Here is a 21,251-nt window from a genome sequence, read left to right as displayed (position 1 = left end):
TGTATGACCCACTACTAGGTCATGGTCTGAACCGAAGTGGTTGCAACAGTGTTGTGAACCGAAGTGGTTGCAACAGTGTTGTTGTTGTTGTTGTTGTTGTTGTTGTTGTTGTTGTTATAACACCATACACCAGTGTGGTATAGTGGTTAGAGTGTTGGCCTAGAACCTTGGGAGGCCAGGGTTCAAATTCCCACTTGCCCATGAAACTTTCTGGGCCACCTTAAGCCTCACTGAACCTACTTCAGAGGGTTCTTGTGGGGATCAAATGAGAGGGGGAGAGCCATGTATACCACCTTAAGCTCCTTAGGAAAAGGTGTGATATAAATGCAGTAAACAAATACATTTCCCAGCCCTAGCTGGAGAGGCCAGACATTGATTCTGGTTTCTTCTACATGCACAGCATGTGTCCTTCCACACAGCCGTTCTCTACTCCAGGACACTAGCTAAGGACGTGGAAATTTCACACAATCCTTGCACCAAATTGTTGGAGATCAGAGCACAAGAAGTACACGTGTGTGTGTGTGTGTCTTAGCTAATTATATTCTCACCCAGCATAATTTGGCTTGCCTAAAATGGGAGAACCATTACCTAGCGCTTCTGCAGATGCACCAACCCAGCTGATGCCGTTTCAGTGAGCCAAATGGTCAAAACAACTCGAAGCGCAAGGTCTGGGGGATGATGATTGTTATTAAAGCACAGAATCCACACATAGCCCCAAACTTGTCAGATCTCTGGGGTAGGGCTCTCCCCAGGGCAATTTCCAATCCCCACCCCTAAAGTTCTGTTCCCTTGCTCAGGTGGAGTTTATCCATGCAGAGGGTCATCCGTTGTGGGTGTTCCTAGACCAGGAATCCTCTGGGTTTGGGGAAAGGACCTGGCTGTTTCCCTTCCTCGCTTCCGGACGAAGACCCCTGCTCCTCAGAGAGGCTGCTGCTTCTCCATCTCCCCCAGGGTTGTCGTGGGCCACCTGGCAGTGTGGCCTGGCTGAGGTTCCCCTGCTCGGGCCTCCATTCTCGATGGGCATAGGTGGTGTTGGGAGTGGAGCTGGTGAAGATCCAGAGGGGCTTGGTGATGGGACTGGCCGCAAGGTTGGCTCCAGAAGGACTCTTGACAACTATCAGCCGCCCCAACGTGAAGCTGTCTGTTCTGTGGAGCAACAGCCAAGGTTAGCCACATTTGAAACACTAGGGCTCAGTCTAGGGGGTTCCCCCAAAACTGTTTCACAAGCTTTATTCAGGTGGTCTGAAGAATGGCAAGAGCAGTGGCTGTTCCATAGTTCTTGGAACCTAGTGGACCGCTTAGAAGATGAGCAGGGTGAGATGCAGGAAGAGGCACTTCAAAAGGAGTGGAGAGGATTATCAGCTTGGAGGTGAGTGGTGCAGGCCTGAACTTCTGGGGGAGAGGCACTTGAAAGGTGTGGAGGGGATTTGAAAAGCTACAATTCCCAGAGGGGAATTCTGAGAATTGCAGTTCTGTGAGGGGAATGGGGGAGGGTCTCCTAACTGCTCAGCACTCAAACTATAGCTCGCAGAATTTTTTTTGGGGGGGGGGTGGAGCCTTGATGGTTTAAAGTGGTTTTGTAGTGCTCTAAATGTATGGTACGAATGCGCCTTGTGTATAACACCCCAAATGGTAGGTATTTCCTGGCTGCAATTCAGAGATCTGCAGTGATCCTAGTGCAAGAAGCATGCTAGCCCACAATGGCCCTTGCATCGATTTACCTGTGCTTTTTCCGTGCATTGTCCTGTTCCAGCTCTCTCTGCTTCTCCACGCTCTGATGGTGCAGCCACAACACCAGTGCAAAGAGCATCATCAGCACCAGGCCCATGGTGAGCATGAGGCTGATCCCCACTGCGAGGGAGGTGGTGCCATGTGAGGCTGGAATACAGCAAAGGAAACGGGATGAGAGAATGGCCACTCACAATGCCCATCAGTCCCCTTATCCCTGATGGCTGATGGGAATTGTAGTCAAGAACATTTAAAGGGCACCATGTTGGGGAAGGCTGGCTGAAGACATCTGTCTTACCCCTAGCAACCACCAAGCCTAGTAGGGTTTCTAGATCTCGAGGAGGACAGAGTTAACAGTTGTACAGAAGAGGTAACTGGGAATGGTCCTAAACTCTGGGAGAATGGAACTTACCCACCTTATTGCAGGAAAAAGATGGGGGCCTTTGGATAGCGGCAGCAGAGCTTGAACTGAGAGCCTGTCTGATCCATAGCTCTGTCTGCAATCTTAACTCCACTTACCTGTGCAGAGCTAACACCTGGGATGCATATTTTTAGGACCTATTCCAAATGGCTTTTAAGAATTGTGTTTAAATTGTCGTCACCCACCCCAGGTTGAGAAGGACGTGGGTGGCGCTGTGGGTTAAACCACAGAGCCTAGGACTTGCCGATCAGAAGGGTGGCGGTTCGAATCCCCGCAACGGGGTGAGCTCCCGTTGTTCGGTCCCAGCTCCTGCCAACCTAGCAGTTCGAAAGCATGTCAAAGTGCAAGTAGATAAATAGGTACCGCTCCGGCGGGAAGGTAAACGGCGTTTCCGTGCGCTGCTCTGGTTCGCCAGAAGCGGCTTAGTCATGCTGGCCACGTGACCCGGAAGCTGTACGCCGGCTCCCTCGGCCAATAAAGCAAGATGAGCACCGCAACCCCCGAGTCGGTCATGACTGGACCTAATGGTCAGCGGTCCCTTTACCTTTACCTTTATCCCAGGTTGAAGCGCAGGTAATAAATTGTAATAACAGCACCAGCAATAGTTAATAATAATATAGGAAAGTACATCAGGCGGGAAGGCCTAGGCAATATTCAAAGATGGACGCCTTGGTACAATGAAGCCATGCCATGTGAATCTTCTGGATCTGCAGCTGAGGGCACCAGCTTAGACCCTTTCCAGACAGTGGCGATACTCACTGACGTGAACACGCAGCTCCAGGACGCAGGAGGTGGAGCCCAGCATGTTGGAGGCTGTGCAGCGGTAAAGGCCCGAGGCCTGCGTCGTCAGGTTTTGCAAGGTCAGGAGGGCACGTTTGTCATCTGCCCAACGAGAGCGCCGGAGCCGGAGGAGAAAGGGGAAGTTAGCAATGGGAAGTAACTCCTCCCCCCCCTAACCCCCAATCACAATCAGCATAGGACCCTCATCTGTATTACATGAATGTGAACAGGAGCTGACCTGCCACTGCGTCCCCTTAGGAGAATTCTTCAAAGCTTGGCTGAGATGGATGGATGTCTAAAAATGGCAACAGATGCATTCTTGTTCCCAGAATAATGAGGCACTTGGAAATTTGTGTGTATGGCACGTAGATCATCTGTGCCTACTTTGCCTTCTGAGGAGGAAGCTGCCTCTCTGCCACGGGCAGGGGAGGGAGAAACTGAGGAATTACAATTGGAAGATATGGCCTCAGGGGCAAGCACTACTATTCTAGAGAAAATTTTTGAAAAATTAGAATCTTTGGACAAGAAAGTAGAATCTTTGGACAAGAAGGCCGATGAGCAAACATATAAAATTGACCAGAACACAGAATGTTTAAATAAATTATCTGGACAAGTTGCACAGAATACTCAAGCAATTGGAGAATTGAAGGAGGCTGCAGGGGAAAATCGGAAATTGGCTGAAGATACCAGCCAAAAACTTGAAAATTTAGAACAAGAGGTAAGACCACTCTGCAAACAAGTAGGTGAACACCAGACCTATCTATCTATGATTGAACTGCGGAACCGGGAGAGCAATTTAAGGATAAGAGCAATACCAGAAGTGGAAGAAGGCAACCTAGCTGAGTTTTTGACCAAAGAATTCTCCAAATTTTGGAGCTTAGAGGAAAAGGATTTTAAAATTGTTTCAGCTTTTAGGCTCGGAAGACTTATAAAGAAAGAGAAGCCCAGAGACTGTTTGATAACATTGAGGTCAAAGGAGGAAAGGGACAAGATTCTGGGCCTACACTACGGAAAGTCACTGGACATTCTGGATAAAAGAATTGAGATCTACAAGGATATTCCTAAACAACTGTTAGATCTTAGATCTAACTACTTGGAGTTGACAAGATTACTAAGGAAGAATTCAATCATCTTTAGGTGGGAATTTCCTCAAGGACTATCTTTTACCTTTAGAGGGAAGAAGATCAAAATCAGAACATTGGAAGATAGAGATAAATTTCTGAACGTATACGGAGAGGACCTTCACAAAGGAATTGATCAACTTCCAGGGCCTGAAACACCAGAGGTACCTGCACCCTTGGACCCTGAAGATCCTTCAAATAAGGTACCACCCCTTGAAAAATAACCAGATTTATTCAGGATGTCTCTGCAACTTTTGAGTTGGAACATTAATGGCTGTAACATCCCGGAAAAAAGGAGGAAAATTTTTTATATACTAAAAAAAGAACAATTGGACATTATCTGCTTACAAGAAACACATGTGACTAGGCTCCATAGAAAGGTGTTAATAAACAAAAGACTTGGTCAAGAATTTATATCTTCGGACAGAGTAAAGAAGCGAGGAGTGGTGATATATGCAAAAGAGAGCCTGTCACCTAAATTTTTATTTAAAGATGAACATGGAAGAATCTTAGCAATTGAGATACAACATCAAGGAGAAAAGATTCTGATATTAGGAATTTATGCACCAAATGACGGGAAATCGGAATTTTATAAGAAGTTGCATGAGACTATGCTGGACTATCTGGACTACAACAACATCATTATGATGGGAGACATGAATGGGGTCGTATCGACTAACATGGATAAGTCACAAAGCCAAAATGTTACAAAAGACGGCAGACTACCAAAGACCTTTTTTGAAATGACCGACAATATGGACTGGATTGACATTTGGAGAACTAAGAACCCCCTGGGAAGAGAGGGAACATTCTTCTCTGAAGCCCAGCTGACTTGGACAAGAATCGACCAAATATGGATAACTAGAGGTCTGGCACCCAAGGTTAGAAAAGTGGAAATCTGCCCAAAGACCTGCTCCGACCATAACGCGCTGAAGATGGATATGACACTTTTGCCAACCGGCTCCTTTAGATGGAAGATGAATGATAGCTTGTTTAGAGATCAGGAGATTATTAAGAAGGCCCAAAAAACTCTGAAGGACTATTTTGAAATAAATATGAATACTACGGTGGAAAAAAGAACTATCTGGGATGCAAGCAAAGCTGTGATGAGGGGGTTCTTGATACAACAGAACGTCGTAAAGAAAAGGACACAAAATGAAAGGAAAGATAAGATCTTGCAAAAAATTAAAGAATTGGAGAAGAAATTAAGATCAAATCCGAAGTCACAGCCGATTCTGAGAGAAATTAAACTATACCAAGCACAATATTCCAAACTGATAAACCAAGAAATAGAATGGAAGATTAAATTAATGAAACAAAAAACTTTTGAATCGGCGAATAAATGTGGGAAACTGCTTGCTTGGCAGTTGAAGAAGAGACAGAAATTAAATACAGTTACAAACCTAGAAATTGAAGGAAGAAACATTCAGAACCCCATGGAAATTAGAAAGTGCTTCCAGAGATACTTCAAAAAATTATACACTCAAGGGCCGCAAGATGAGGCTGAGATTAAACAATTTTTGGAAAGAAATGGACTAACAAAGTTGTCACAAAAAAACAGAATAATCCTGAACAACAAAATAACACAACAAGAGATTGAACAAGCCATTCAGAACATGCAACTGGGCAAATCTCCAGGGCCAGATGGCCTGACCTCCAAGTATTACAAGATATTGAAAGACTATCTGATTCAACCAATGATGGAGGTTTGTAATGAAATTATGGAAGGGAAGAAGGCGCCGGAATCGTGGAAGGAAGCTTTTATCACATTGATACCAAAATCTGAAACTGAAAAGACACAACTCAAAAACTATCGTCCCATTTCCCTTCTGAATGTGGATTACAAAATATTTGCAGACATTTTGGCAAGCAGACTAAAAAGAGTTCTTAATGAAGTAATTCATAAAGACCAGGCAGGCTTTCTCCCAGGTAGACATATGTTTGCTAATACTAGGAACATTATTGACATTTTGGAACTTTTGCAAACAGACATAAATACAAAAGCAGTGTTAATTTTTATAGATGCGGAGAAGGCCTTTGATAACATTTCTTGGAAATTTATGAAGGGAAATTTGAAAGAAATGGGAGTGGGACGGGGGTTTGAGAATGGGATTGATGCAATATATTCAGAACAAAAGGCCAAACTGATAGTTAACAATGTGGTTACAGAAGAGTTCAAAATTGAAAAAGGAACACGACAAGGCTGCCCGATTTCCCCTTTGTTATTTATTTCGGTTCTGGAGGTGCTCTTGAATATGATCAGAGGGGACCGGTTGGTGGAAGGGATTCAGGTCGGAGCGAAACAATACAAACTTAAAGCTTTTGCAGATGACCTAGTTTTGACCCTGCAGGAGCCAGAATCTAGTACGAAAAGAGTACTACAATTGATTCAGGACTTTGATCGGGTGGCGGGATTTAAATTAAACAAACAGAAAACCAAGGTGCTGGGAAAAAATTTGACAGATATAGAGTCAGAACGGTTTCAGAGAGAAACAGAATTAACTATGGTTAAAAAGGTAAAGTACCTAGGGGTAAACATAACAGCAAAAAACCTGAGTCTATTCAAGGACAATTATGAAAAATGTTGGTCTGAAATTAAGAGAGACTTGGATAGTTGGACAAAATTGAAGCTTTCTTTGTTAGGCCGAATTGCTGCTATTAAGATGAATGTATTGCCAAAAATGTTGTTTTTGTTTCAAACATTACAGATTGTGGATAAAACGGAGTGCTTCCGGAAGTGGCAGAAAGATATATCTAAATTTGTCTGGCAGGGCAAAAAGCCCAGAATTAAGTTTAAGATATTAACAGATGCGAAAGAAAGAGGGGGCTTTGCCCTGCCAGACTTAAAGTTGTACTATGAAGCCGCAGCTTTCTGCTGGCTAGAAGATTGGCTACTTCTCGAAGACACTGACGTACTGGACCTGGAAGGTTTTAACAATGCTTTTGGTTGGCATGCATACTTATGGTATGACAAAGTTAAGATCAATAAGGCCTTTAAGAACCATATTGTCAGGAAAGCAGTGTTTAATGTCTGGACAAAATATAAAGACTTATTGGAAAATAAAACTCCAAGGTGGCTTTCACCTCTGGAGGCTAAGGCCCGAAAAAGACCCAATATGGAGGCCAAATGGCCAAAATATTGGGAAATATTAGAAAAAGATGGAGACAATTGGAAATTGCAGAGTTTGGAGAAAATGAAGGATAAGGTGCGAGACTGGTTACATTATGCTCAGATTAAAGAAGTTTTCAAAAATGACAAAAAGTTAGGGTTCCAGGTGGAGAAATCGAAGTTAGAAACAGAATTGTTAGAACCAAAGACCAAGGTACTATCTAGAATGTATAACTTGCTGCTAAAATGGAATACACAAGACGAAATGGTTAAATCGGCTATGATAAAATGGGCACAGGACATTGGGCATAACATTATGTTTGAGGACTGGGAAAGGTTGTGGACCACTGGGCTGAACTTCACCGCATGTAATGCTCTGAAGGAAAATGTAATGAAAATGATATATAGATGGTACATGACCCCAGTTAAACTTGCCAAAATATACCATTCGTCTGATAATAAATGTTGGAAATGCAGAGAAAATGAAGGAACATTCTTTCACCTCTGGTGGACATGCCCTAAGGTGAAGGCCTTCTGGGAAATGATATATAATGAGCTGAAAAAGATATTTAAGTATACCTTCACAAAGGAACCAGAGGCCTTCCTTTTGGGTATTGTCGGCCAGAAGGTGTTAAAGAAGGATCGAACATTTTTTATGTATGCAACAACGGCAGCAAGGATTCTTATTGCAAAAAACTGGAAAACTCAAGATCTACCCACACTGGAAGAGTGGCAGATGCAGCTGATGGACTATATGCAACTGGCCGAGATGACCGGCAGAATCCGTGACCTGGGAGAAGAGAAGATGGAGGAAGACTGGGAGAAATTTAAGATGTATCTACAAAAACATTGTAATTTGGTTGAATGTTAAGAAGGATGCTAGATTATAAAAAACTGGCCACCACTAAACTAGATTTAAATTTGATGATAAGTGAGACTAAAGAAAATATAAAAATTTTTTGGAAGAAGTGCTAGATTATATTTGAATGAGTGGACATGAGATTATAAACAAGTTGATAATTTGTTTGGAAAAAAATTTTAACGATGTAAATGGGAGCGGGAGACGTGAGGGAGTCCAAAGAAGTGATGAAATTGTTGTAAAAGAAGTAAGATTGTTTATTATGTGTGCATTTATATTTAAAAACCTTAATAAATATTTATAAAAAAAAAAAAAGGAAATTTGTGTGTATGTATGTATTAAGAGCAAGGGAGGATCTGTAGCCTAGACGTCCTTCCTTGGATTCAGGACTTTTGGATATTTCGTCTTCCAAATCAGGCTTCCTTAGCTTGCTGCCCTCCTGATGCTTTATAGATTACAATTCCCATCAACCCCCAGCTGGCATGGTCAGTGGTGGGGGTGTATGGGAGCTGCCATACAAAATCCCTGTGTGGTACTGCTCTAAATTGATTTTTAATAGAGTTAGACAACTAATAATCATTACAACAACAAAAATATCGTTATAGGTTTGGGGTGGGGGATGTGGTCTGTTTGGATGACTCCCTTGGTCCCTTCTAAGCCTGTGATCCGATTCTAAGCCTGTGATCCGAGATCCAGTAATGCTTGGAAGCCAATAGCTGCTGACTAACCAATACCAGATTCTGTTTTTTAAAGGATATTTGCTTAGGCTAGCCAGTTAAATGCTGCCATTTACCATATCAAAGAGACAAATGGGTGGGTCTTTTCCCAACTCACCTGGCTGGATACCACATCATCCTAGAATGGAGAACAGTATCTTCCCCATTCCTTATTAAAATTTTGGTCTTCCTGATTATTATTGGCCCAGAGATGTAAAGAAGTCCCAACCAGAGAAGAATGACAGATTAACTTGATGGATTATGCCGAAATGGCTAAAATGACCAGAAGAATCAGAAATTGGGGAGGCCAAAATTTTAATAAAGAATGGGGGAAAGTTATATTTCATCTTATAAACCATTGCAAACAGCTAAAATACTGTAGTTTAATGGTGAATTTTGGACACAATGGAGAGGTAAAAGATTTGGATTATTATAAAAGATGCAGGAGGAAATTATTAACAACAGAACCCACAAAGGGGAGGAGGGAAGTCCAGGAGATTCTTTGGAATCTTGTTTTTATGTTGGATATGTGATTGTAAAATTTTAATCTGAAAAACAACAACAACAACAAAAAAGAGAGAAAAAAGAATGGGGAACAATAAACCAAGAAAAGGGGTCTGAGTTTGAGAGAGCTGTGTGCAAGAGTTTGGGGCTGATGACGGAAGCTGGAGACTCAGAAGTTTGTGCTCTGTGCTGTACTTGGGGCTCCCCTGGAAACCTAATGGGGAAGCAAGATTTGTTGGGGTGTTGATGCTGCGAGTCCCTCCCTCCTACGATGGGGTTTGCATATATGTGTGAAGAAAACCATGCAGCTTAAAGATACCACCATCTCTCTTCTTTCCAAGGAAACTGAACCCTGGGTACACACAGGAACCCCCTGGAGAGTCTTGCAGCCTGGCCGTTAGGGTGCATGCAACAATATACAGTATAACATCCCTTCACAAACCTTCAATCAAATAAAAGGCCTCCCATCATTTTGCTGCTTGCCCTACTCGCACTGGGACCAGCAGCTGTCTCAGGCTGAACGCTGCCTCTCTCGGCTTCTTGTTACCTTCATAGCTCATCATCAGAGGTTGCGCATCAGGTGGGATCTTCTCCCAGGTGAACGTGGGGGTGGGCATCCCTTCATCCACGGTGCACGAGAACTGGAGGCTTCCGCCCTCCTCGCCGTCACCCTCGCTGGAGCACCTGGGACGAGAGGGAGGCACTGGGGGAGGGACACAGAAGAAGAGGAAGTCCAGTTCAGACCCACAAGCCCCATTTCTTGAGAGGATATTTCTGCACGCTTTTTAAATACACAGATATTTTTAAGATGACAGTAATGAAGTTTTTTCAAATGAAGATGATGTAGAGGCCTAGCAATATTTAGAAATAAAAGGTAATGAAAACCAAATGTTTGATATGCTAACCAGAATAAAAACCCAAAGTAATATTACAGATGGCACACTTGTCGCTTGCTTTTGTTTTGAAATTCGTTATCTAAACATTAACCAGCCATTACCATTTTTCAATTGATTTGTTCATTTTGATAACTTGTAGGAAAATGCTGGCTTGATCAGGAGCTGTAGTATCTGCCTATTTTTCTTAACCAACCTGTGATTTGGGAGTGAGGAGTTGAGCAAATTCTAGCAATGGCAAGTAAATTAAATAATAAATTGGTATTAACGGTTTACAGCTCAGGTGTCCCATAAGAATTTTCTTTGAATTTGGTTGGTTGGGAAAAAAATTTATCCTGTTACTTCTTTAATTTTGTCTAAAGTATATAAATTAACATCTGCATGAGTAGAATTACTGTACAACTCTGGCATTTACTACTGGCATTGGGATAAATCAGGCTTCCTCAGGCTCGGCCCTCCAGATGTGTTTGGCCTACCACTCCCATGATCCCTATCTAGCATGACCAGTGGTCAGGCATGATGGGAGTTGTAGTCTCAAAACATCTGGAGGGCCGAGGAAGCCTGTGATAGATCTTGTGAAATCTGCAAGGGCTGAGACACCACGGAAATATATTATGAAGATATATTGTCTTGCAAATGACTACATATTAGTCCGGTGGTGCCTGGTGCACATTGGCACTGCAGGACGGTGGGAGCGAGGTCAGAAAGCAAGGAGACCAACGGTAGATGGAGCCAACTGAGGCCGCATTCATGCCATACATTTAAAGCACTGTGATACCACTTTAAACAGTCATATCTTCCCCCAGTGAATCTTGGGAGCTATAGTTTGTTGAGAGTGCTGACAGTTGCGAGCAGATCCCTATTCCCCTCACAGAGCTACAGTTCCCAGAGTTCCCTGTGAGGAGGGGTTGATTGTTAAACCACAACTCTTAGCACCTTTAACAAACTATTTTTCCCAGGATTCTTTGGGGGAAAGAACGTGGTCTAATTTGAGTTTTATCTACAAGAGCAACACTGAAACAACAGAGGAGGAAGCAGACGCCCAGAGGCACCCGCTGGGCTGGCTGTGAGAAAGAGGGCAGGTGGGTTTGGAGGACCAAAGGTTGGTGCATTGCCCTAATGGACCAACTGAATTTGTCCCTTGGGTACGTTCTTAAACAGCCAAGTCCAAGCATCTTCAGGGACCAGTTAATTTATAACATATTCCCATTTCTTTTTAGAGGGAGGTATTCTAGCATCACGATTAGCTACCCAGGTATAAATTTCACCAAAAGGTTTTCTTGAACAGGGTCAGGTGATTCATCATTAGATTTAGATTAACTGACATCCACGGCAGAACCGACATAACACGGTTGCTCCCCACATCTGAGACGCTTGGCTCCCAGTACGTTTCAGAGCACAATTTAAAATGTTGGTGCTGACCTTGAAAGCACTAAAGGGCCTTGGCTCAGTATACCTGAAGGAGAATCTCCACCACCATCATTGGACATTGAGGTCCAGATCTGAGGGCCTTCTGGTGGTTCCCTCACTGTGAGAAGCGAAGTTACAGTGAACCAGCCAGAGGGCCTTCTCAGTAGTGGTGCCCACCCTGTGGAACACCTTCCTATCTGATGACAAGGAAATAAACAACTATCAGACTTTTAGAAGACACCTGAAGGCAGGCCTATATTGGGGAAATTTTAATGTCTGATGTTTTACCATTTTTTATGTGCTGTAAGGCGCCCAGATGGGCGGGGTATAAATAATACAGTTGTTGTTGTTGTTGTTTATTATGGAAAGAGGCAAGCCTAGCCTTGTGCTTGTGAAGGAGCTGAGAGTAAGGATGTGGGAGCAGCCATACCAAACACAGTGAGCTGGATGACTCCGATGTTGGGCGTGGCAGCATCTGGCGGGTTCATCACACTGCACTGGTACCTGCCGCTGTCCGAGCTCCGTGTGTCGTTCAGGATGATGGTGGCGCTCTTGGTGGGTGAGAAAGCAAAGCCCACCCGGCCTGTGTAGTGGGAGATGCTCTCCACCACCTCGCCTTGCTCGTAGGCAAGGACCTGCAGAGCAGAGGAAGGTCAAGTGAGATGACAGGCCAAGGATGCTCAGAGCGAGAGAAGAGAGTAAAGTTAAGAGGGCAATACATTGAGGCAGTTTCAAGGTGGGCAGGTGAGTGAAAGTCTAGATTCTCTGTTTGGTTATGCTGGGCCTTGGCTTTCTTGGGCACCTGTTAGAGGACTTGAACTACCTTTTGTTCAGGATGTTGCTTGTCAATGGATAGCCAGGTCAGGAGCATCCCAGACCCTGAGATTTTATGGCCCAAACCTGAGAGCTAGGGTAGCACCTGGTGATTCTGCACTCCCTCCCACCACTGAACCCTGGAGATGGAGGTTAATTGGGAGAGGCAAGGAGGGAAGACCCTGGAGAGCCCGTGCAGTAATTTTCAGCTGGCTCCTACCAAGCTGAAGCTTGCAAGCTGCATGCATAGTCTTCCGAATAATTTAAAAAGTTTTTTTTTTTTAAGGCACTGTTGCCCACCTGGAGATTCAAGCTGTCCCACCTGAAGGGGGCTAGGCAAACCTGGAGATTTCAGGTCAGGTCTGGCAACCCTACCGAGGCTGATTGGCAGATCTTTCATCAAAGGGGACCTAATGGTTAGGAAACAGTTGGCATTTTCTCTGGAGAGTGATTTGAATGTCTCAGGTTGGAAGAGGCAGTTTTGGGACAGAAACAGGGAGAGAAATCCAGAGGCTGGAAGAGCATCTTGGAGATACTGATCCTGCTATCTGGAGATGAGATGTGTGTGTGAGACAGAGTATCTCCTACTTTGGAGGAATGCATAAATACTGCAAAATACTGGCTAGGAATAACTTGTGGTCCCAAGCATCTGGAGAGCTTAAGGTTGACATGTGCTGCTGTAACCACTAGATGACGCTGCCTCTCCTTTTGGCACGATGAGAAATATAGTTCTAATATTCCAAGGGCCACCATGGTGAGATTCAAGTCTTTGCCCTCAAAGATGTATGTTAGAAAAATATCACAGGCACCTGAAACCTCAGAGCAGAAGCACTGCAAATTCCAAAAGGGGTGAGTTGGGGAAAGACCCCCCCCCAGCTTGATCTCACCTGCTGAGGGCGGTTAGGGTCCGCAGATGGAATGATGGTCCATATGATATTGAGGTGGTTCAAGGGTGCTGTGGTGCGGAAAGAGCACGGCAAGAGGGCACTTCCTCCCTGTACAACCTGGATGCTATCAGCCACCACAGAGACCTTCACAGCCCCTGAGACTGAGAGAGCGAGAGAAGGAGGGTCAGGGATGCTCAGAAATGACCTTTCCACTGCCCCTGGGCCTTGCTGGCTTTTTGAATGTCTTGGATAGAAGGCTAGACCACACAAGGCTTGATCTGACATTTATCCCTCTCTCCTAACAATATAACTCATGGACATCCAATGAAGCTGAATATAGGAAGATTCCGGACGGACAAAAGAAAGTCCTACACGCAGCACATTGTTAAACTGTGGAACTCCCTGGAACAAGAAGGCAGCAATGGTCACTGACTCGGATGGCTTTAAAAGAGGATGGGACAAACTGACAGAGAAGGCCATCGATAGCTACTAGCCATGATGAAGAGACTATGCTCGGGTCCTCCTTGAAAGTTTCCCACTGCAAGGACAGGATGCTGGCCTGGAAGGGCGGTTGGTTGGATCCAGCACCTTCATCTTATGTTCTTACGATTCAGCAAGGCTCTTTTAAAGCTATTAAGCAGCCTTCGCCAACCTGGTGCCCTTTGGGTTTGGGGCATGCCGGTCGGGGCTAATGGTCATTCTGGTTCTAACAACATCGGTTCTAACAACATCGGAAGAACATCTGGCTGGTAAATATTGTGTTTAAAGATCTGGAATTCACACCACTCTCAACTTTGTACATTTAAAGATTATTATTCCCCCGCCTTTTCCCCTCCTTTTTTCTCGTGGCTCAATTTAGTAGTCATTAGTTCCTGCAAGAAAAGAGACTTATTAGGGACAAGGCCTATAACTGGATGTTATAAAGGGACAGCAGTGGGACACCTCTGGTCTTCCAGATGTTGTTGGACATACTGGGGACAAAAAAAAAACCCCAAACTTTTGGCACCGTAGCATCACAGTGGAAGACCCACAGGCGAAGCCAATGGGGGGAAAATGAAAGTAGATTTTTAAAAAATGACAGTGGGGAACTCCTTGGGGGCAATAGAATGCTTTTTTGGGGAGAGGGCAGATACAGCTCATTCCTTTCTCTTGAAGACCCACTCTAGAGAGGGTGCCAAAGGGAGTCTGGGTTGGAATGAGCCACAGGAGACTCTGTTCCTGACCTTTTCACTTCCTTTCTCCAAAGGCCTGAGCACTGAGTGGCTAGATGGGGGGTGGCGGCAGCAGCAGCAGCAGCTTTTTCCTCAACAATGGGCCTGTGTGTCCCACTCCCAAGGGACCTCTCTCTTTTTGCCTCTCCTTCCCCCAGGCGAAGTGCAAAGGCATTGCAGTGAATGGGAACTGTCCCCGGGTTGAATTCTCAGGCTAGATAATTAATTGGAGCTGCCTGAAATGGTGACATCTCCTCAAGGTAATTGGTGATAATTGAGAAGGACCCGGTGATGTCATGGGACGTGCCTGAGAGACAGCGGTGAGAGCCTTTGGGTGCTGAGGCAGCTTCCATTACCCCCCCCCCCATCTCTGAGCAACCTGTTTGCAAAGACAGCAGTCGGTACCAGTTCCTCGGGAGCAGCTTCCTATCCCCCTAACCCCACATACCCTCCTGGGTGCTGAAATCAGCAGAGGGGACCCTCTTGGCAGTTCTAACACCCTCATTTGCTCAGGAGGTGGTGGTGGCTCGAGCAGAGAGAGCCTTCTCTGTGGTGGCCCCAAAGAAGAAGAAGAGGAGTTTGGATTTGATATCCCACTTTATCACTACCCGAAGGAGTCTCAAAGCGGCTAACATTCTCCTTTCCCTTCCTCCCCCACAACAAACACTCTGTGAGGTGTGTGGGGCTGAGAGACTTCACAGAAGTGTGACTGGCCCAAGGTCACCCAGCAGCTGCATGTGGAGGAGCGGGGAAGCGAACCCGGTTCACCAGATTACAAGTCTGCCGCTCTTAACCACTACACCACACTGGCTCTAAGCTGTGTGTGGCACCTTCACAGCTTTCAACAAATGGATTCTGAGTGTGTGTGAGGAAAAACCCCACCAGTCACAACAACCAGTTGTTTCTCCGTAACCATGCTGTTGGTAAAAATAAGGGGCGTAGGTTGGGTTGGGGCCACAGTGGCAGGGATGGGCCTTTTTAACAAACCATTATTGTTCTACTGTTTTCCCAATAGGGACTGTACCCACCCTCCCAAGCTGCTAATTGGTATGGATGAAGAAGCAAGATTTCCATAGGGTAAAGGCTTAACCCTGAATTTTTCTCAGTACTGTGGCCCTGATCCAAATCTGCCACCCTTTAAATTTTTTTAAAATGCTATCAGGACTATCTTGGCTGTAAGCCAGCCCCCAGCCCCAACACTGTAAAACCTGCAAGCACACAGGCAGACTGAGGTGATACCCACCACACCATTTATTTTAAGCACTCTTGTTCCACAATATTGCATTTATGCATTTATTTATTTATTCATTTGATTATGCCCTGCCTTTTCTCCATGACTCAAGGCAACTCATGGGTGGGGAACCCACACAGTTAAACACCCATAGCTAAAAACATAAAAGCTTATACAGTGGTACCTCGGGTTACATATGCTTCAGGTTACACACTCTGCTAACCCAGAAATAGTGCTTCAGGTTAAGAACTTTGCTTCAGGATGAGAACAGAAATCGTGCTCCGTCGGCAGGAGGCCCCATTAGTTAAAGTGGTGCTTCAGGTTAAGAACAGTTTCGGGTTAAGAACAGACCTCCAGAACGAATTAAGTACTTAACCCGGGGTACCACAGTAGCTGAAAAGTAATGTAACTATGATTCCAACAGTAAAAAAAAAAAAAAATCTATTAAAATACAGACCCAGGGGTGGGGGGAGGAGAAATAGTACAACATGCTATTAACAGTCATGGCTTCCCCCTAAGATTCCTGGGAACCAGAGTTTGTTAAGAAGAAGAAGAAAAGTTTGGATTTGATATCCTGCCTTTCACTCCCCTTCAGGAGTCTCAAAGCGGCTAACATTCTCCTTTCCCTTCCTCCCCCTCAACAACCACTCTGTGGGGTGAGTGGGGCTGAGAGACTTCAAAGAAGTGTGACTAGTCCAAGGTCACCCAGCAGCTGCATGTGGAGGAGCGGAGACGCGAACCCGGTTGACCAGATTATGAGACTACTGCTCTTAACCACTACACCGGACCAGGTTAAGGAGGTGCTGACCTTTCATACCTATAGTTCTTAGCACCCTTTGTGCTTGTTAAAAGTGCTTTAAATGGTTTGGATGTGACCCAAGCGGATGAGGACCCCAAAAATATTCCCAGCTTGGTCTGCCTGCCCAGTTTGGTTTGTTCCCCCAGTATGGCTGTTTCTCTTCCCTCTGAACCCCTGGAAAGAAGAAACACACCTCCCTTGTTTTGCACCATCCCTGTTGCCTGGTACCTGTTACGCAGCCAAGGAGAATCCACCAGCCAGGTAGAGCTCTGGGCCAGGGCCGGCCTCTGCCCTTCTTTCCAGGGCTCATTGCTCTGCAGCGGTCAGCTCAGTCCACCAGCGCAGCTCATTTGGTGCCTTCCGCCAGTCTGAAACCCTTGAAACACCCTCCTCCCCCCACAACTCATCCCTTTTCTCTCCCCCCCTCCCCGCTTTTCTCTATTCGCCCATCCCTCTTTGGCTGGAGACTCAAAACCTTCTTAGTCTGCCTGGGCTATCCCTCCAACGGCATCTGACAGGTATTTAAACTGTAGGTTCCTTGGGGCAAGAACTGGCCTCTTTTCCTAAGTTAGGTGTATACTTCTGGCATGGTGATTTATTTATTTTTTTAAAAGGACCAAAGGATTATATTTAGTTATTTCAAAACCTTTATATACCACTTGACTGAATAAAAAAAACCCCAACAGCTCTCTAATACAGTTTACGGAAGGGAAAAAACCAAATTATCAGTAGAAACAGCTATGTGAAACATTAAAAAAAAAAGTAATTAAAACCAGCAGCAAACTAAAAACAGGTTAAAATGCATGTCAACAGTCTATGTATCTGGGCAGATTTGCCTTAACAAAAGTGCTTTAATCAGGGGGCCGAAAAGAGTATTTTAACAGCACTCTTCTGATGTCAGCAGACAGGGGATTCCAAAGTTTGAGTGCTGTCATGGTAAAAATTTACTTTCCTACTTGATTTTTTTATAGGGCTGGCATATGTCCAGTTCCTTCCAGAAATCACCAGGATTTCAGAGGCAGAAAAAAAAATCTCAACATTTTTGGGGTGTCTTGGTTTTTACGTTTTGCAATATGGCAACCCTAATTTCTTACAAATGCAAAATGAGTATTAGGTTCTGCAGTCATGCTGCTGCAAAAGGATAACAGTTCTGGAGGGATAGTTGGTGCTAGTCTGCAGCAACTGCAAAAAACAGGAGGGGGTAGATTTTGTATCACCTGAAAGCATATTTATCGTGGCATAAACCTGCCTTTCTGAGCCACGGCCAGTATGGCTGTTTCCTCAGAATAAAAGTGGCCGCTCTTTTGTGGGCATATTGTCATAGATTAACCCAGCTCCCCTCGAAGGGCTATGGCTCAGGGACAGAGCATCTGTTTTGCATGCAAAAGGTCCCATGTTCAGCCCCTGGCATCTTGAGGTGGAGATGATACCTGTCTGAAACCGTTGAAAGCTGCTACCAGTCAGTGTAGGGAACATTGGGCTAGATGTACCAGTGATCTGACCTGGTATCGGGCTGTATCTTATGCACCTATGCTTTGTTTTGTCTAAAGCAAGAGGTCCCCAGCTTCTTCTAATCTAGCTGATCTTCAGGGCATAGTAGTGTTAAAGGGTGTGTTTTTTGAGGGGTCAGTCTAGATCAGGCATCCCCAAACTCACCCCTCCAGCTGTTTTGGGACTACAATTCCCATCATCCCTGACCGCTGGTCTTGTTAGCTAGGGATGATGGGAGATGTAATCCTAAAACAGCTGGAGGGCTGAGTTTAGGGATGCCTGGTCTAGCTGCTATCCAGGGATCCCTTCTAAGTCTGTGATCCTGTATCCAGCAAGGTTTAGAATCTAGCAGAACAGGCTGTTAAACCAGCCCAGCCAGTCCCTTTGTTAAGGTAATGGCCTTAGCTGACCAGTTAAGTATGAAAATACTAATAATACTAGCAGCAACAATTTTATTATCTGACTGGGTTGCGCTGGCCACTCTGGGTGACTTCCAACAAATATAAAATGTGCAAGGGATTACCATAGAGACAAGGATGGCACATCATCCTAGGTGGGGTTGTGTATGGAAGAATTGTGCGTGCGAGTTTGGGGGGTTGATGCTGGAAGCTGCGGATACAGAGCGTGTCTGCTCTGTGTTAGACTCAAAGTTATGTCTTGGAGCTTCCCTGGAAACCCTAGTGGGGAAGCAAAATCTGTTGAGCGCAGGCACCCCAGGAGTATCTTGTTTTGTCAGTACTTTGAAAACCTTGATATGCAAATATTAAAAAAAGAAAAGAAAAGAGAGAGGGGGTCGGCAATGAGCCGCCACCTCTGAGGGCTGCGGATTTGGCCCACGGTTTCATTTTTCACAGTGGCCTGTGACTGACAGTAGCCACCAGAGGGCAGCAAATCCCGATTGATAGATTCCAAGAGCAAATTCAGAATTCTTCACCAAATTGGATTTTAAGCAAAACATGAATACAGTGGTACCTCAGGTTAAGTATTTAATTCGTTCCGGAGGTCCATACTTAGCCTGAAACTGTTCTTAACCTGAAGCACCACTTTAGCTAATGGGGGCCTCCTCCTGCTGCCGCGCCGCCGGAGCACGATTTCTGTTCTCATCCTGAAGCAAAGTTCTTAGCCTGAAGCACTGTTTCTGCGTTAGCGGAGTATGTAACCTGAAGCGTATGTAACCTGAGGTACCACTGTACCATGGTGGAGGAATTGTGTCCCTTTGGAGTGGTCTTTCTGATGCAAATAGCAGGCACCTCACCACCAATCCAGAGTCGGGCAGCAGTAGGGGTGAAGATTCCCACACCTGTGAGGCTCCAAACCTGAATACAGTGTTACCTCAGGTTACATACACTTCAGGTTACACACACTTCAGGTTACAGACTCCGCTAACCCAGAAATAGTGCTTTAGGTTAAGAACTTTGCTTCAGGATGAGAACAGAAATCGGGCTCCAGCGGCGCGGCAGCAGCAGGAGGCCCCATTAGCTAAAGTGGTGCTTCAGGTTAAGAACAGTTTCAAGTTAAGTACGGACCTCCAGAACGAATTAAGTACTTAACCCGAGGTACCACTGTAGTCCTCCTGGCTGAATTTGCTATTACCGGTAACCTAAAATACTTACAATCTCAAAGATTTGGGAAGGAGACCTTTTAGAAAAGTCAGCATATAAATCATGGATTTCTGTAAACCGGTATTTAAAAAAAACAACACCTCCCTTTGGTTTGGTGGTTACTCATTTTATTTCATAAAACTTGATTGAAATACACTGCTTGATTGTAACAAACAAAACATCAAGCTGCTTTACAAAAAGAATAAAGCAATAAAAATTATTGGTAGAAACAGCTATAAACAACCATTTCAAACTTTCAAAGAATTAAAATCACCACTAAACTGAAAACTGATTACTGTAAAAGACAAATCTACATTGTTGTTGACACATGTCGTTCAAAACCTGCTAGACAGAGCCAGACATGGTGACAGATGGGTGTCCTGCCCCCCCCCCCCAATCCTGGCTACACCTATTGAAGCAAGCTTTTGGAATATACTGCACTTGAATATGAATGCACATGCACGCAATATCCTAAACTCTGGGGCTAAGTGAAAAGATTTTCATAATTTATTTTTTGCTCCTGGTTGGGGAAGAATTGGGGCACCTGGATTTTTGAAACCCTCCTCCAAATCAGCTTAATAAGGAAACAAAAAAAGAGTTGTCTCACGTTTGCACACCTAACCCCCCCCCCGAGGTTTCCCAAATAATCCTGGGAACTGTAGCTTCCCCTTCGCTAAGCTACAATTCCCAGCACCCAGGACAAACTACAGCTCGAAGGATTGCTTGAAGGAAGTCATGCGCTCCAAATGCGCGTTGGATGCACTGTGCAGGCGTGGTGTGGACCTGCCCCAAAGCTGCTGGGGGGTGAATTCTGCATTTCCTTTGCTACCTTGCAGGGCGGGAAAGCCGAAGTTGACGATGCTGGGGGTGGGCGTGGAAAGGATGTCTCTCTCCCCCTCCTCCAAACTCCAAGGAGGAGGCCAGGAGGGCGGGGCGAGTCTTTTCCACGCCCCCCTCCGCGCGCCTTTCCTTGCGGAGCGCTTCACCTGTGCGGGCGGGGCGGGGCGTCCCGCTCAGCCAATCCGGGAGGGGCTCCTGCTCACCTGGGCGCCGCTGCGCTCCGGCCTTGCTCAGTCGGTTGCGCGGCGGAGGAGGCAATGGCGGTGGCGGCGATGGGCTGGCTTTGGTGGGGCTGCTTCTGCGCCGGGCTGTGTGAGTAGGCAAAGGAAGTGGGTGCAGGAGGGGCTGGGGGGCTGGAAGGAACTTCCCAGGTGAGTGGGGCTGCAAGGAGATTTGGGGCAGCCTCCCAGGTGGGGCTCAGGACCAGAGGAAGCGGCCTTATACTTGCAGCCAGACCAGCCAGACACTGACTGGCAGCGGCTCTCGGGAGTGTCAGGCAGACGCTGCGGAGATCGGACCCGGGAAACTGGCAAAACTCCTTATTTAAAAGAAAAAATAGTTTTCTAGTCCTTACACTGACCATTTTCCTCTTTCTCCACTCCTAGCCATTTCCTGCTGGTGACCTCTTTGGTTGTATGGATGAAATTTCTTAAATATTAATTCTCCCTCTCCCCTTCCTCCCCCTGGCAAAAGAAACCATGCCTGTGGGTTGTGTAACAGATCGAGCAGACCTTGGAAAGGGAAAGCAAGCAGAGTTCCTGCCAGGCTCTCTCTGGCTCAAGCCAACACCCCACATTTCCCAGAAGTGCTTATTTCCCCCACCATGGTTCATTGCAG

General features: G+C 45.4%; 2 protein-coding genes across 3 annotated transcripts in view; one reads left to right on the top strand and one right to left on the bottom strand.

The window, feature by feature from the left end:
• Positions 1–262: 262 nt before the first annotated feature.
• Positions 263–16,843, bottom strand: LOC309330686 (immunoglobulin superfamily member 11-like). The gene is made up of 7 exons (XM_081842488.1): positions 16,711–16,843; positions 13,242–13,402; positions 11,972–12,176; positions 9,786–9,941; positions 2,909–3,031; positions 1,722–1,878; positions 263–1,146 (listed from the first exon to the last, which is right to left on the bottom strand). Exons 1-7 carry the CDS (start codon positions 16,790–16,792, stop codon positions 840–842), a joined length of 1,191 nt encoding a protein of 396 aa, XP_081698614.1. The 5' UTR covers positions 16,793–16,843; the 3' UTR covers positions 263–839.
• Positions 16,844–20,534: 3,691 nt separating this feature from the next.
• F11R (F11 receptor) overlaps positions 20,535–21,251 on the top strand; it is a 28,390-nt gene continuing 27,673 nt past the window's right edge. The window contains exon 1 of one of the 2 annotated variants that reach the window (XM_081842501.1): positions 20,535–20,726. In XM_081842501.1, the coding sequence (XP_081698627.1) occupies positions 20,672–20,726 (55 nt within the window). In that variant the 5' untranslated portion in view covers positions 20,535–20,671. The remainder of the gene's footprint in view (positions 20,727–21,251) is intronic. The other variant, XM_081842500.1, reaches the window with a different exon arrangement.

Source organism: Podarcis erhardii (genome assembly GCF_964252035.2).
Source record: "Podarcis erhardii genome assembly, chromosome: 15".
Classification (NCBI taxonomy): domain Eukaryota; kingdom Metazoa; phylum Chordata; class Lepidosauria; order Squamata; family Lacertidae; genus Podarcis; species Podarcis erhardii.
Note: the sequence above shows the minus strand (reverse complement) of the source record. Positions and strands in the feature narration are given on the sequence as shown.